Source organism: Kogia breviceps, chromosome 9 (assembly GCF_026419965.1).
Source record: "Kogia breviceps isolate mKogBre1 chromosome 9, mKogBre1 haplotype 1, whole genome shotgun sequence".
Lineage (NCBI taxonomy): Eukaryota > Metazoa > Chordata > Mammalia > Artiodactyla > Physeteridae > Kogia > Kogia breviceps.
In genome coordinates, this window is record NC_081318.1 from 61,609,007 (window position 1) to 61,626,522 (window position 17,516).

At 32.9% G+C, this 17,516-nt stretch overlaps 1 protein-coding gene across 10 annotated transcripts in view; it reads left to right on the plus strand.

The window, feature by feature from the left end:
- Positions 1-8,407, plus strand: part of MIOS (meiosis regulator for oocyte development) — a 325,043-nt gene extending 316,636 nt beyond the window's left edge. For 7 of the 10 annotated variants that reach the window (XM_067042550.1, XM_067042547.1, XM_067042548.1 and 4 more), the window contains 4 exons: positions 420-572; positions 1,985-2,189; positions 6,886-7,015; positions 8,173-8,407. In XM_067042550.1, the coding sequence (XP_066898651.1) occupies positions 420-572; positions 1,985-2,189; positions 6,886-7,015; positions 8,173-8,269 (585 nt within the window). In that variant the 3' untranslated portion in view covers positions 8,270-8,407. Of the gene's footprint in view, positions 1-419; positions 573-1,735; positions 1,773-1,984; positions 2,190-6,885; positions 7,016-8,172 lie in introns of those variants that run through there. The other 3 variants (XM_067042552.1, XM_067042551.1, XM_059074717.2) reach the window with 1 other exon arrangement.
- Positions 8,408-17,516: the final 9,109 nt, after the last annotated feature.

Sequence of the window (17,516 nt, forward strand, 5' to 3'; positions counted from 1 at the left end):
AAATGTGATTGAACAATTTTGGTATGTATTTAAATGAGATAGTAAATATATTTTGTGAACCTAGAGGTTTTAATTATTGGGACAAAAAATATTTGTGTCTTTTTTTTACTGCATTCAACTAGGAAGGTGAATTGATTGCTCTTAGGTCTTTAAACCTAAATAAGAGGTAGAAAGTTACACTTCCCTGGCAAGGTATAATGGTATATACAGTGCATATTTATGTCGTTCGTAGAGGCCAACTTAAAGTAAATTAATGGAGCTTCCATCAGTTATTTTATCTGTATCCTCATTAGGAGCCAGCTTTTGGCAAAAAAGAGGCCTGTTTCTTCCCATGTGACTCATACTTGCATGTTGCCTAGAATCTTCAGGCTTACCCAGGAAAATTTTAAAAACTGAAATAATTCATGTTTTCTTTTTAGGGTTCTCCCTTAGATGTCCTTAAAGATGAAAGAGTTCAGTACTGGATTGAGAATTATAGAAATTTATTAGATGCCTGGAGGTTTTGGCACAAACGAGCTGAATTTGATATTCACAGGAGTAAGTTGGATCCCAGTTCTAAGCCTTTAGCACAAGTAAGTACATTGTTTTGGAGAGAATCAAATTGTAACATGTACCTAATAGCCCAGCCAAAAAATAGAAGTGTTTACAGCATGTTATATAGGGTAAATTGAGGGTTCAATTTAATAAATTTTTATCAATATACTCATTCTTTTGCTAATGTTGAGTTCCCATGTCTTTCTATCCCAGAGTGCACTTTGTCCTTAATCTTCCTGTTTTTTTGATCGTTCCACTTCCTAACAATCATCTCAGTGACTTGAGCTTTAGTCTGACACAGAGCAAACCACACCAGGTCTAGAGGATCTTAGGCAAACCTAAATCAGTCCTAGGGTTGTCCAAGGATTTCTAGTATATTCCAAGATCTTTCAGAATCTAAACTACTGTATGTTCTTACACATTCCACTTACATATTGACACTTTCTGCACTGTTATATGTAGTAAGGCAGGAGTTGTTTCTTTAACAGTATATACATATATATCTATATGTCTAATTAGACATAGAAATTTTTTTTCTTTAAGCAGTAGTTTAAAAAACATGAGATCAACACTGTATATAAAATAAACAAGGATTTACTGTATAGCATAGGGAATATATTCACTATTTTGTTATAACCTATAATGGAAAAGAATCTGAAAAAGAATATATATATATAACTGAATAACTTTGCTGTACACCTAAAACTAACACAATATTGTAAATCAGCTCTACTTCAATTAAAAAAAAGCAACATGAGATCAATTATTACATAAAGCACTTGACGTGAGATCACTGTGTCTGAGTTCAGACGTTAAATATCAGGTATATGCTTCATGTGAGCACTGGATGGTGCTATTTTCTTATTTTAGAAATTTGAGAAATTACTGTTTGTATTAAAACAACCTGAGTATTAATCAAGTAGCAGTACATGATAATATTTGTTACTAATCTATATCATAAGTGTTCAAGAGTCTAGGAGTTTAATATAAAGCCATAATGAACAGTTTATATTGCTGTTATTCTAAAGTTTTAACTATTATAGGATCCTTAACTCCTTTTTATCTTAGGAAATGAGTGTTTTCTTTACAAGAAAATTTTGTTTAGGAGATTATATCATTGAACTTTGTATCAAAAGTCATATTCGGATATTTTGTAACGTCCCAGGGTGAACTCTAAAGTCCTTGTTATTTTTTTCTGTAGATCACAGTGATGTTAGGAAGAATATAACTAAACAAAGGTAACAGAGAAGTAGTATTCAAATAATGTAACTGCTAAGTAGAAGTCTTAAATGAGAGCTCATCAACTTAGCAGATAATTTATTTTATAATACACAATAAAATTTAAAAATTATTTAAAAGTAATTTGTTAGGATCAAACTTTGATTATTTTATATTTATTTTATTCATGAAGTTTGCATTATATTTATTTCTCCTTTCATTTGTTTTATAGGTGTTTGTGAGTTGCAATTTTTGTGGAAAGTCTATCTCCTACAGCTGTTCAACTGTGCCCCATCAGGGCAGAGGTTTTAGTCAGTATGGTGTCAGTGGCTCACCAACAAAATCTAAAGTCACAAGTTGCCCTGGCTGTCGTAAACCCCTTCCTCGATGTGCACTTTGCCTCATCAATATGGGAACACCTGTTTCTAGTTGTCCTGGTATGACATAATTCTACAGTATACCTTTTGGAGCTGAAATTGTTTCTACATAATTGATTTAATGTTGTAAATAAAAGACATACCCACTTGAGTTTATATTATTTCTAAGAGCAAGCCACTTTGCTGGCTTGAAGGTTTTTGTGTTCTCTATACTTTATGAAATCTGTACATTAAAAGTAAAATCTATATCCATGATATCTCAGGTAATCTCACAAATGCTTGCCAATTTAACATTCGTGAGAAGAGCTTAAATATTAAATAATCTTATACCATTTTCTTACCACTTTTTCTAAGAGGAGCTCCCTCAAATTTTATGTTTAAAAGTCACTGTGGCCCCATCTAGTAACAAATACCTTGTGTGCATAAAGTATTTTTGATAGTCTCAAAGCTCTTTGACATTTTCTCTTATTTCATGTTCAAAATCTACCTGTGAAAATATGTAGAGAATGTATCAACCTAGAAGTCAGATCCCTCTACTTCTAAGTTTTGGTGTTGGCTTCTGCTATATTCATCAGCTACCTAGTAAATATATATACTTTTTTAATGGTTAGAAATATTAACATTATTGCTTACTGCTTAAAGTAAACATATAGAGAAAATTTTTGAGAACAGTAGATAATTGAATATAATGTACCTAGTGGCTAGAAATATTTCAGCTATTTATATAATTTGAAAATGATACTATAGCAAAAAATTTAATGAAAAACATTTGAATATCTGGCATACTGGTAAATGAATAAAGAATAAAGAACTGAGTATGGTTATCAGAATGCCTGTTGTAGTTCTGGCTCTGTGACATTCAGTTGGTGACCTTGAGAGTCAGTTTAACACTCTTACATATGAGGTGTTGGACTGGGAGATCCCTTCTAGTTGTGAAATTCTGGGATTCTGTTCTGTAGCTGGTTCTTGTAAATAGTCTGTTTTATTGTTACATTAACATCTGTGAAAGAGATTTGCTAGTATCATTAAGTTATTTTTCAATATAGTGCCTTTTTTTTTAACAAATGCAGTATGTGATGTTTTCAAATGCACATGTTAGTTTTGACTTAAGCTTTAATCAAGGATTTTCATTTTTAACACTGCATGTTGGATCACTTTTTTTATGTCCTTGATACAAGTAAATAGAAAATAACAATTGGGGATAAAAATCTACAGTGAAAGAACAAAGAGGCAAAATATAGTGTAAATAAGTTCTGTGTGAACTGAGATACATAGAAATAGTTCAACTTAATATGTCTTTTGGACCGTAAGCCTCAGGAAACTAATGGCTAGAGTGCTGTTTCTTTTTGCTAGATACTAGCTTTTCAGTTTTTTCTATTTTTGAAATCGGTAAGAAAAGATAAAAGCAATTTTCTGGAATTTGAAGAAAATTAAATCATAAAACATTTTAAGTTCTCTGTTATAGAGACTATTAATTTAACAAATACTCAACACCCAGGTTTATCAAGTCTTTAACATTTTCTCATATTTGCTTCTAAAATTTTTTTCTAAGTTTGCTTCAGAAATAATTTCTTTATATAGGTTTGAGTACTTGTTTAATGCACTAAGTTAAGGTTGATGTGCTAGGATGACTCAAAGATCCTTGTGGAGCTTATGGTATGTAATGAGCATGGATAGCTAATGTAAAATAAGAAATTATATGTTCTAGAAAATAAATACTAGTCCAGAATCTTTTATCTGTCATTCCAAAATCTCTAAAAATATGAAAAGCCAAAGTTTTTTGTGTTTTTTTTAACGAATTTACAATAATCTCAATGGGCAAAAGAAAAAATCTGTTCAGAATTGACGTGAGGTTATTAAAGTTTTTATTTCTCTTGTTTATTTGTGAACATTCATATGTTTCACTGCAGAAATGCTAATGTGTTTAATTACAGGATGGTGCCTCAGACTTTTCCTGGAGGTGTTATATAATATTTGCTCATTATTTTCCTAACATCCCCAAAGATTCCAAATTCTGAAATAACATTTAGCTCTCTGAGGTGAATAAGGGATATTATGTAAAGAAAATGTTAGGAATTTTGAAAGAGGGTAACATTGCTTCTATCTGAAGCATATCTGAAAAACCTCAAAAAGAAGATGCCATTTAAGTTGGTCCTCTAAAGTCTGATAGATTTAAATATGTGAAGATTTTAGGGAAGCCTATCCAGGTTGTAGGCAAAGAGTGCAAAGCATGAACTAAGGTAAAGAGATTAGTGAAGATGATAAGTACAGAGAGTGTATAGGAACTACCAAGTGCATCAGTGTGACAGAGCCTAGGAAAGTATAGGAAAATTAGGGGAGCCTGAATCTGATCTTTAAAGGCATTACTGAGCTGAGTTAATTACAAAGTAATAAGCATTTTCTTTTTTTCTGTAAAATCAGAAAAATCTGAATTCCAAAATAAAATAGGACCTGATAGAAATCAAATGTTGGCTCATGGCAGTTTAAAAATTTAGGTATACAAACCTCTGTGTTGCTTTGCCTGCAATTAGAGATGGCATCCATCCATCATGCTTTGTGATCCAAATGGCCAGAATTTCCATAAGCTTATTTAACTGAGGGTTACAAATTTTTACAGTCAATTGGGCTTTGAAGATTGGAACTCTATTGAAACTGTCTCACTGAGTTTATAATTATAAATGTTTAGTTATAATGTTTATAAGTTATAAACAGTAATATTTAGCATTAAAATTATAAACATTATTCAACAGTGTTTCGTAGCTATTTTTCTAAGTGCTAGAAATGTTACAGTGAACAAAACATAAAAATCGCTGTCCTTATAGAGCTTAAGTTCTAGGTATGATACATTTTAAAAAGTTAGATTATGTATTAGTTTCTTTCTTACTCTTCTTTTTAAAATTATTATTGTTGTTGTTAGTGCCTAAGTGAAACTTTAGTCACCCTCAACTAGTCTATAGCACTTTTCATAATTCACTATAAATCTTTTAAATTTAAAAGCTATTTGATCTTAAAATGCCTTCTCACATGGCAGCGAGGTAGAGCTGTTATTTTCAGCTTCGTCAGAAACATAAGGATTAATCTGTTCTGGACTCAGTGTGTTTTCTCTTTGTATTAGAAGTTAACAAAAACAAAGTGAAAATCACTAATGAGAACTATACACAAAGGTATAAAATACCTTATATTTTTAAAGTCTGTATTTCCTTTTTCTCTTCATTCGTTTTCTCTTTCATTATTAATTGTTTTTATGAAGGTTTTGGGAAGAATTTCAGTGTGTGTACATCTTAAATCCTTGAACCACCTTCACATCCTTTCATCTCCATACCATTAGCAAAAAGAGATGGGTATTTAAAATAATTGTTTGCAAAACAACTGTGGTCATTACAGTGTGACCAGCAATGGCCCAGGTGAAATGTTGAACATAGCATTATGTCTTAATAGGTACACAATTGCTTACTTAAACTTAATATTTTTACTTACTCATTTTTCTATTCTTGCCTCAAATTATATATGATCTTAAAATAATTTGATTTGCTGTTTTAGAACAAAATAAAACATATTAAGGTGGCCAAAATTAATAGAATGAGCATTTTTCAAGCACCAAAAGTTATGTAAATTTGTGTGTAGATGTACATGTGTAAATGTACACGTGTAATAACACATTTTTCTTCAAGTTTTTGTGAATAACAAATGTATAGTAATGTATACATCATGTACTATGATAAATCAATCATCAGTGAGTCTTTTACTCTGCTTTAAGATAGCATTGTCTATATTAGTGCCTTGGATTGTTTCTCCCTACTTCATACCACCTCTTTGGGCTCTTCCCAAAGGTCATTACTGTCCTAAATTGTGTGTTAGTTTAGTCTCTAGCTTGTCTGTATAGTTTTTTTACACATTTATTGTCTGTGTTTTAAATTTTATGTAAATGAATCATACTCATATGTCCTTTGACAAGCATTTTTTGCTCAACATTGGAGTTGGGTTTTTATTTTCTTTCTTTTAGTTTCAATTATGCTGATTATAATGTAGTGGTCATTTATTCCTTTTTTTTATTATTGCTTTGTATTCATTCCATCTATGACTACAACACAAAGTTTTCTATTCTACTATTGATGGACACTTGGTTTCCAGATTTTTACTGTTATGAACAATGCTGCTATGAACATTCCTACATATGTCTCCTTTTACCATACACAAAAGTTTCTCTAGTGAATTGCTAAATCATACTATTTGGTAATGTTTTACTTAGGATTTTATGTCTGTTCAGGAGGAAGATTGGCCTATAATCTTCTTTCTCATATTGGCTTTGTCTGATTTTGTTAGCAAAACTATACCCACCTGATGAAGTGCGTTGGGAAATTGACCCTCTTTTCCTATTCTTTGGAAAAGTTTGTGTAGATGAAAATTACCTGTTCTTTCAGTGTTTGGTAGAACTCACTTGTAAACTGGACTTGGTATTTTCTTTATGCGAAGTTTTTTAAACTACTGATTGTTTCTCTAAAATTGTTAATTCAGATTGCTTCTAAGTGGGTTTGATAATTTCTATTTTTCCATTTATTATTGACTATTAAAAATGTAAGAAACCTCTGGTTATTTGGGTTTTTTTTTTCAATCTAAACAAGATTCTAGCATTAAAATTGCTGTTTCAATATGATATGTGATTTGTATTTTGACATAATTTTAGAAATACCTTTTAAGAAACTTTGAATAAAGTATTATGATATAGTTAATGAAGATCACTGTCTTTAACCCATAGGAGGCTCCAAATCAGATGAAAAAGTAGACTTGAGCAAAGACAAAAAATTAGCTCAGTTTAACAACTGGTTTACATGGTGTCACAATTGCAGACACGGTGGGCATGCTGGACACATGCTTAGTTGGTTCAGGTAATCAGCACATTCCTTCTTCTTTTAATTAATTAATTAATTCTTTGTTAGCTGCATTGGGTCTCGTTGCTGTGCGCGGGCTTTCGCTAGTTGCAGCGAGCAGGGGCTACTCTTCATTGTAGTGCGGGGGCTTCTCATTGCAGTGGCTTCTCTTGTTGCGGCGCACAGGCTCTAGGGCGTGCAGGCTGCAGTAGTTGTGGCACGTGGGCTCAGTAGTTGTGGCTCGCGAGCTCTAGAGCACAGGCTCAGTAGTTGTGGTGCATGGCTTAGTTGCTCCGCAGCATGTGGGATCTTCCCGGATCAGGGCTCAAACCTGTGTCCCCTGCATTGGCAGGTGGATTCTTAACCACTGCGCCACCAGGGAAGTCCCCATTCTTTCTTTAATAGGCTTGGAGTTAGAGGAGATAAAGCAGATGGCCTTTTAAATAGTTCAGGTTTATACAGCCAAAGGATGAATTTCTTTTATACTGTCACTTAAGTTAACAAAGGTGGTGTGAACATTGCTATCACTAGCCTATGTAATCTTAAACTATAAAATTAATACTTGTATAAGAAATTGTGTAAATATTGTGTATGGGTTAAATATTTGAAAAGCATTATTTAACTTTACTTGGGGAAAGGATATATTTACAGCTTTTTACAACTGACCGAATATCCTATCATATATAATATATAGTATGTAACTGAATTCAATGATAGAATACATGTCAAACTCCTATATTAGTTATCTCATAAATAAGTTTGTTATGTAGTGAGTATGCACTTCATACAGTGGAGACTCAAGACCGTATTTAACTTTTACTTTGAGTAGTATCAGTGGCCCTGTACTCTTCAGTGCTATGACTTTTACACCCAGTTTGTCACATTGGCTTTAATTTAAACTCTGAGCACATCCCTGTCACATTCATAACTGTAAATGAGATAGCTTATTATATATTTAAAAAGTAAAGCTGTTCATTTTTCAGTAACTTTCTCCCCATGTTCAGCTTGGCACTCATTTTTTAATGCTTTTAATGCTTTTTGTCTTTGGGTTTTAATTCCTGTATTTTTCAAATGCCATTTGAAAAATTGCATTATAGATATCAATAGATATATAGATAAATATATGTATGTATGTGTAATTTAGATGTTTAACTGTGACTTGACCTATTTTTCAGGGATCATGCCGAGTGTCCTGTGTCTGCATGCACGTGTAAATGTATGCAGTTGGATACAACAGGGAATCTGGTACCTGCAGAGACTGTCCAGCCATAAAATGTTATCCCTTAAAGAGGAACCTTCAAGTGTGGAGCTTTCTGATAGATGTCCTTCATAGCTCAGAAACATACCTCAGAACAAGTCACTCGTGGCTTTCCTGTAATGGGAAAATAAATCATTCTATCAAATCACCAATTTGATGTTTGAGTGATTTTGATGTACTTCACAGAGACAATGCTGCTGAAATGAGCATCAGAGTGTGGGCATGAATTCTGTTCAGTAGGTTGGAAAAGTTCATTTTGGAAAGAACTTTTTAGGGTTTTGTTGAAATTACGAACACTGTGCAAACAGAGTTTGTGGAGTGACCAAGAGCAGACCTTGAAACCATACTTTTTATGTTGCAGTTGGTTATCTTTCAGTAAAATCTGTACACTTTAAAAATAGAATAATATGACCAATTCAGTGATTCAGACAGTAGTTTAAGCTTACTCATGCTTAGATTCCTTCCAGATTAAATTTAAATTGTGGATTTTTACTTTTAGAATTAGAAAGCCCCCTACCCTACACTGGAGAATTATTTGTCAAGGTATGATTGATGTATATAGTTTTAAGGAGTCTCTTCTCTCATACACTTTCATTTTAAGATAAGAAATCTTTTGGCATAGACATTTATTGTCTTCCAAAGAAAAGTCAAAATTAAGAATGTATCTTACAATTTTTTCTCTTCTGAGGAGAAAAATATACACCATTTCAAGGAAATGTATAAAATTTTCCTTTTCAACCTTTTGCTTTCCAGTGTCCTTATTTGTCTTCAAAGATTTCTGTCCCTATTAATTTATCATCTTATGCTCATCATCTGGAAGCATTTGGTTGAATACAAAGTCTATACAAGTCTATATGTGACCAGCCATTCACCATAATCTGTCACTATGTCCTACTGTCAGATTCCCTCTTGCGGAATGTCCTGTTTTTTCTAAGGTAGACTGGTAGATGTTGGGGAAACCAGAGTCACTTTGGAGACAATTTCACCTTTAATGTAAGTTTCTTTAAGTATATTTGGGCCAATTTGGGGACTTTATTTTCAAATTTTATTTTTTCCCTTTTCACAGCTAGATAGTTGGAAGAGAAATACAGAGGATTTGTAGCATCATCTGACATGCAGAGGACTGAACTGAATTTCATAGTTGAAGTTGTACTTATAGAAAAATAAAAAGTAAGCCTAAAAATTATCTTACACATTTTGAAGAAAGATATATCTTAAACAAGAATTTTAGAAGCTTTCACGTTAGCAATTTTACCTGGTGAAACTAAGATCTGTTAGATTAATTTGAGGTATGACTTAAATCCTGAACAAAAGTGGATTAAATTTATATTTTACTTTGAGGTCTGTTACAAAATCTCTTTTCTCGGAAAACATTGCATATCTACTCTAAACATCTCACCTAGATGACAATCTTTTGTTTAAATGAAAGAACTGGGAATAGTTACAATCTTTTTTTTTTAAACAAAGATTGTTATTAAGGGGACTCTTTCCAGTCTTCTAAGTAAATCTTACTGATTTCATTTTACTAAAACATAACCTTTACCTTTAAAGTTGCTTCAATTGAAATGTTTCTTTCAAATTCACTCTCCCCAAAATATGAAAAGTCAGCTTTAGTGTCAAACTGTTATATACATTTTCATTTCTCCTTAGCTAAAGTAAGGTAAATTTTTGAATTGATGTTTAGAATAGGGTTATATCTAAAATATAATTTTTGGAAGTAACAATATAAGACATAAGCATAAAGTCTATTATATAATCTGCTTGTAATCACAGGATGACATTTTTAAGAATAATTGTTCATACCTGTGTTAGCCTTCTAATATTTTCTGTGAAACCCAGATATTCATATAAGATGTCTGTTATGCTTGTTTTGCATTTCATTGTATGTGGACCATGAAAATAGACTAATTTTTTCATTTTTATTATTAGGTCACTAATATTTGAGTTTATAAACTCAACGAGATATTTTACCTAAACATGTTCAATAGAAATGTTTAATAAAAGTGTTTTTATTATTTTTTTAAATTGAATAAAAATGGATTGAAGTCAACATGTCTAATCTAGAAATTATGACCACTCTGCAAATAATCCAATAAAATAATAAAATAGTATTAGTAGTTATTTTGATGGCAAATTTGATTATTAGTCTTAGAAATAACTTTTTTGTAGACTCTGTTTTTCAGCTTTCCAGAATGATTATTATTCATTAAAATGGTATATTTAAAAAGTATCTTTCCATTGTCAGTGCTACACTCAGTAAGTATTAGAGTGAGAAACAAATAGTCCTGCATTTAATTGCATGGCCGGATGTAATTTCAGTCACTCATTTGACTGCAGATATTCAAAGTATGGGTTTTGAAATTTAAATTATAATCCTAGCCCCAGTATCTTGGCCAAGTGACTCGACCTTTTTGAGCTTCAATTTCCTAATATGTTAAAGGGTATAGAAATTCCTACCTCATAGGGTGATAGGGCGTGTTAGGTGATGAAATAAACATGAAGTGTTTTATCCCTGTCACATAATGCTCTGTAAAAGGTAGTGCTTAACAGTCATTGTTACCTAATCTTTATTGGTTACTCATGTGTCAGTACTTTTTAATTGAATATGGTATAATTTAAACAAAGTATGTACATTTACATTTGTCTCAGTAGTGAAAATTTCCCAAGAGCTTGTTTTTCCAAATCTGGATAAATTATGGCATTTTCTTTTGAGATAGAACTTAGGTACTTTTGTTTATCCTGTATTTAGAATATTACTTTCTGCTGTATGAAGAAATCCTCTGAACGACCATCTAGGATTTTAATGTGATATAAGAGTAAACCCAGGGACAAAAATTAAAATTTTGGTGAATCTGGACAGTTGACCAGTAACCATTGAAAACTTGAGATTTTCATATCTATATTCAACTCTTAAGTCCTGGCCTTCATAGGAGGAAGTATCCAGTATTTTCCCAGTAAAATCCTTCCTTTTCTGCCATTCTATTACACTTGATGTTCATTTAAGTTAAAATGTTGGGGAGATGGTGATAATAAAAAAGGAAGTACACTGTGAGGTTTGTTCTCCTTCGGGATAGCTGTAGTTAAAACAAGTGGGCACTAAGTAGTTGTACATGTCTAACATCTGCTCAGATAGAGGCATCAGAGAGAGGGGAGAGGCATTTTAGGTGTTAGTTCAACATCCTCGTATAGGGGGCCTGTGACCCCCATGGCCATGGCAGAGATGGGGCTAGCTGGACAACTGCTCTCCTAGCCGCTACTCTCCCATTACATCATCTGCCTATTCTTCCCTCCTACTCGAAAATTTTGTAGGTTTCTTTACTGATTATAGAAAGCACTTTATGAAAATGTTAATCTTTATAATGTATTAATTTTTTACTAGAATATATAGACAGAAGGAAAGTTCCTGAAATGTTTTTAAAAGATAGTGTAATCCAGGTATCAGATTAACATAGATTGCCAAAACAAAGAACTGATTTCATTTAGGAATATTCATGATAAATTCATAGGTTAAGTCAATATCTAATCCAACAGTATATTACTGAGAATAGTAGTTACTGTTGGTGCTTATTATTTGCCAGGTACCATGCACATTATCCTATTTAATCCTCACAGTAGCCCTGTGAGGCAGATACACTATTACTGCTCCCATTCTATACATGAGGCAATTAAGGCATAGGGACATTAGGTCACTTGTCCTAGGTTATACAGCTAATAAATAGCAGAGCAAAGACTTAGATTCCAGTAATCTGACTTCCCAATCTGTACTTTTAATTATTGTTTTATACTTCCATGTCCTACTTTATGGGCTGTGTATAGGAGAATGATCCACTATGACAATTGAGGGTTTATTATATTTAGTATTAATACGTGAAAAGAGAAAAAAACATGTCAGTGGCTCTTTGGATGTAAAAAGCAGTTGATAAAATCCAAAAATTGATTCCTGATTTGTTCTTTAGATTTAGTTTTTATCATGAAAAGGAAATGTTTTTCCTCCATTTTTTTCCCCTTCTATTTTACTGTCTGTCTCAGCCAGCCAGCATCAACGTAGTGGGGAAACAATAAACAGGAATAAAACAAGGATCATGTGGTTACCGTTGGTTCTGCACATAGCAGTGCAGAGAGGAAAGTGGACGGAGGCACACCCTTGCTTCTTTGACAAGTCTTTAAAGTTTGGTATGGCAAAAATACCATAAAGAGTTAAAAGGCAAGCAAACTGGTAAGCTACAACATGCATACGAATTTAATACCCTTAATTCACAAAGAACGTTCTCAAACCCATAAGGAAAAGACACAACCAATGGATAATATTGATCAAGGACTTGTACAGCCAAAGTAAAATGGCCAACAACATAAATAAATGTTAAATTGGTAATAAAGTAATGCTGATTAAAACGACAGCAGGATACTGTTCACTTACCTGTGTAAATTAAAAGGAATAATATGTATTTTCATGGATATGGGAAAGGAACATTCTCAAGTAACTTGTGAGAGTATATTAGTACAAGTGTTCCTGAGGACAGTGAGTAATATGTATCAAAAGCCTTAAAAAGCTTCATACTCTTTGACATAGTATATTGGAAATATTTTCTGAGGGATTAATTGGATAAGTGCACAAAGGTGTATGTTTCTATGAAATGGTTATCACAGTATTTTTTATAACTTGGAAACCTAAATGTTCAATAATAAGAGTAAAGAAATTGTCACATACATACAATGGAATACTAACAAACTATTCAAATAGTATGGGTATTTTTATTGACAGAGGACGATTCATGATATATTTATAAATGGAGGGAAAGGCAAGTTATAGGATAGTATATATAGAATATATTTGTATAGAACACGATTGGAGAATATAACATTTTAACAGTGGTCATCTTTCATGAGTAGAATTTTAAGTGGCATTTTTCTTATCTGCATCTTCTAGTTTTTCTACAATAGTGATGAATGTATAAATAAATGAATATGCATATCACACACACATTAGTGGCTTTTATAAAAGTCACCCATGACCTGTTATCTTGTTCTTACCATAATGAACAAATTATTATGAGGTGAAGAAACTTGCTATAAGGTATTATAAAAATGATTAAGGAGATTTAATTGTTTGGAAAGCATTTTTCTAGATTTCATATTCTACAGCAATATATAAGAATAATAAACAGATGTGGTTCTTTCTCTTAATTGTCTCTTTTGTCATATTTGGAAACAGTGCATTTTGTTCTCCATTTAACACATTGGGAAATGGATCTATAAAATAGTTCTGATTTTCCTGAGATAGTATTACATAATTAATGACTTGGTTTCAATCTTCTCTCTCCTAGATGTTCCTCAGGATATTTCCTGACTCCTCTGTTTTGGCTCTGGGCCTGTGGCAGGACACCTGTCCTCTGTGTTTAGAATTTAGTGAATTATTGTCCAATCCAGTCTAGAGTGCATTTTACTCAACTCATTTCCAATAATTTAACAAGCTACTTAAGTTTAAGTGATGAATTCTGAACATGCCTGCATGTCCATGCTTCCAGCAAAGAACCAAGCATTAGTGTGCCTACATATGCCAGACATTTAAGGTTATGATTTCAAAGGATTGATGGCACCATCTTTGCCTTGGAGCCGCTGTAATATCTAATGGAAGAGGTAGACATGAGCACTGTTTTCAGCAGACTCAAATTCACTCAGATTAATATTTATAATTGCTGGAAAGAGTATCATAGCATCTTGTCTCTTTCTGCAGCCAAAAAAAAATGTCAGTTTATTTTATTTAATTTTCTAATTTTGGACTTTCAAAAATTATTTTCTAATAAATAATTTGAGGAAGTAGAGATTGCCCATTACGTTTTTCAGAAGTGTAATTTTCTAACAACATTGTAAAGCAGCTGTACTCCAATAAAAATTAATTTAAAAAATGTAATTTTCTTACTGATCTACTATTAATAGTACAATGTTTTAAAAGACTTTGCTAAGAAGGTAACTTTAGGATTAAAGGATAATTTATGTAATGTCAGAAATAGCAGCAATAATAGTAATTCAGTGCATACAATCCTTTCAACATTTAGTTTATGAAAAGCATGTTGCCTTAACATAATTTCATAACTGGAAATTAAGATATAGGAATCTAATTCATTGGGCTCTTAAAATATAAAGAGTAGTCTGGAAGAGCATTTGAAGGGATTAATGTATCATAAACTTGAAACAGGCATTTTCATAAGAAATCATGCAAATTATTTGGTCTTAACATCTTTTAAAGAATATTAGCTCCACTTATATGTATACATACATACGTACATGGGCAGAGAGGGTGAGCCGGGGTGTGGGAGACATGTATGCAAGAAAGCCTCGAGTTTGAAAGAGCAAATGTCAAAATTCATGTTTGTCCACATTTTATTATATTGCAGCCATATACTTTGCTGGTGACAGTTCAAGAAGTTGCCACTGCCAGACATGTGGTAGGTAAAATGAAATATACTTTTTAGCATCCAGTAATCTGATAGCTGATTATAGTAAAAATTTGAATGACACAAAGTTCCTGTGCTACATGTATCAGTTATGTCAAAGAAAAAGTACTTTCCCCATTAATTTGGAAATTTGTATTATTCATTAAGCAGGTATACTTAATATTTGTACAACTATGTGTGTGTAGCTTTATAGCACATAAATGTTCTCCAAATAGGTGAAGATGTATAATTTATGGAGCAAAATACTCAGCAACTTGATAAATGTGGGGAAGTTAATACGTTTTCTCATCTTAAATCTGACCTTCCATTCCTCAAAAATGGAATGTTAGGATCAGTTGTGACTCTTAGGACGAATACACCAGTTTTTAAAGATAGATAGATTTCTGAAGTACATTAAATTCTTTCTGGAAAAGTGAGTATAACTCTAAGTGAATGGTAAGATACTGCTGGCTCCCAGAAGAGAATACTCCTCCAGTCCAGGAACATTATTTTCCACTGGAAGCATTAGACAAATTGGAGATAATCTGGGACAGATTCTCAAGGTCATTTCTTTTGGTAACATTGTTCACGTAATTTGGTGAACAAAAAAATGTTAAAGTCTTATTTCATTGAATTCTGTTATCTCTACAGAAAATGTATGAATTATAGAATATATCTGTTCCTTCTAGGGATCTGAGAAATTTTAAATGTATATTGTCCTCGCTGCTGATAAAACATATCCTATGGGGGAAAATGAACCAAAAAGTTATTCATTACCTTTCCTGGTTTGCCTCTTTTGCTTCTCAATTCTTTAAGAGTTCACTCTCAATATGTGGAATTCTACTGATTTCTAAGTAACTTTTCAAATATGTTAAGTTTTGAGGAGTATATATTTTCTCAAGCACAGACATCTGAGCAGAATGAGAATGGATTCTCATAGAACAAAATTGCCAAGCATGCGTGATAGAACTGTAGGGAAAAAGAGCATAATTGTAATTTTCAGAGAAGCTTAAAAATAGCTCTACCGTTATTATACATGAGGCCTGACAATTGATATTTCTCATTTTGATAGCATTCACCTACAGTACCCCATCAGCAACTGAACACATTCATCTCTGGGATAAATGATTAATGAGTTGTCTGTCATTTCCACTCCTTTTGTACCAAGTGGTAGAGGCTTCAGTTGATCATATTGCAGCCATCAGCATCATTACTGAAATTGATTCTGCCATGGGAGGGTTATGCTAGGACAATAGATTAGCATTTAAATAAATGAACTAACTTATGGCATTACAAATAACATAAAATAATCCCTCTGAGTCACTCTGTCACACCTGGTAAGGTTGTTTTGTTTTGTTTTTGCTGATCAGCTACCGTCATAAAACCTTAGGTTGAGGAAAGAAGGATGGAAGACATAGAAGTTGAGTTGTTATTGTTTTGAGTACAACCCACTAAGATGTCCAAACTTCCCACTCTCTTTATTAATCACTGTCATGTTATATGAAATACATTTATGAAATTACACAACTTGCATGCAGTGATGAACAGTAAACTTGCCAAATCATTGCCTTTAGAGAAAAAGTAAAGGGGTAAACACATTTTTGAAAGGCCAGAATTAGTCCAGAAAGGAAATAAGTTGGAGGATTGAGATTGACAAATGATAATCGGATACAGTGAAATGAAACTTTTCTAATTTTTCAGCAAGCAGATGTGAGAATCTCATCACAATTTAGATGTCTTGGTGATGTGGGCTGCATTTCTAAAACAGATGGTGGAGAATGAGGGTCTGCATAGGCCTAGAAAAAAGTGATAGATTGTAGTTTTGGTAAAGTGATATACTCAAGGAAAGTAACTGGAACTTAGAACTTCTATTTTAGCATCTCTTTCTGCTCCTGGGATAACTGCCTTAGGGTTCTCAATATTACTGAACTTAAACTTCCCCTCAGTTACTTTTGTGTTCCAGCATATGACTCTTTTGTCCGTTCCTCTTATATTTTCCCATTGTTTCCTGTCTGTGCTCTCTTCTGAATTTCATGAGACCAACTGTTTAATCTACTTCTGAATTAAGACAACTACCTGAAATTATATTGGTCAAAGTGCATGTGCATTTTCTTCAGAGCTGAGCCTGGTTGTACAGTGAAACAGAGCCATTGTAGGTTTTTCTCAATCCAGCTGCTTCTACCCTATATTTATTAAGATTCTTTCCAGATTCTAGTAGTTAGGCTGTGGGTGATGGCATTGTTAGTTTTCATCTTTTTCCTGGTATGTGTATATTTTAAGAAGCTAGAAGAGGCGGCTTTGAGTACTGCTAAGTAGAGGACATGTTTACCCAACAGTGATATAAATAACTGAGACTTGTATACTGGAAAGTGGGCAGAATATGATTTCAGTAACAGGGAACGTTGTTGTGATATGGGAAAAACAAAACAAAACAAAACAAAACATGGGAACATGAATTCTACAAGTGGCCCAGTAACAAACTTCTTTTATATGTTAAAATTCCCCAATGACAAATGACTCTTTTCAGTCGCCGTGAAATGAACAGGTTAGGCTAAGATGTGCTCGATCTGGAGATGAGCGAGTGACTATGCCCTTCTTTACCCTCGACACAAATTGCTAATCAATTACACTCTTTTTCTCAGAACCTTTTTCTGCATCGTATTGGAGGCAGCAACTACCAACTGGTCAGCATTCACCTGTTTGCCATTTTTAGCTCTAAAATTTGGTATGCCCTGACCATTTTTTACTAAAATGTGTGGGGGTTAAAACTCTAACAGTTCATGATTTTAAGTATTTCATGAGTCATTTTTGTCTGTATACTGAGTCC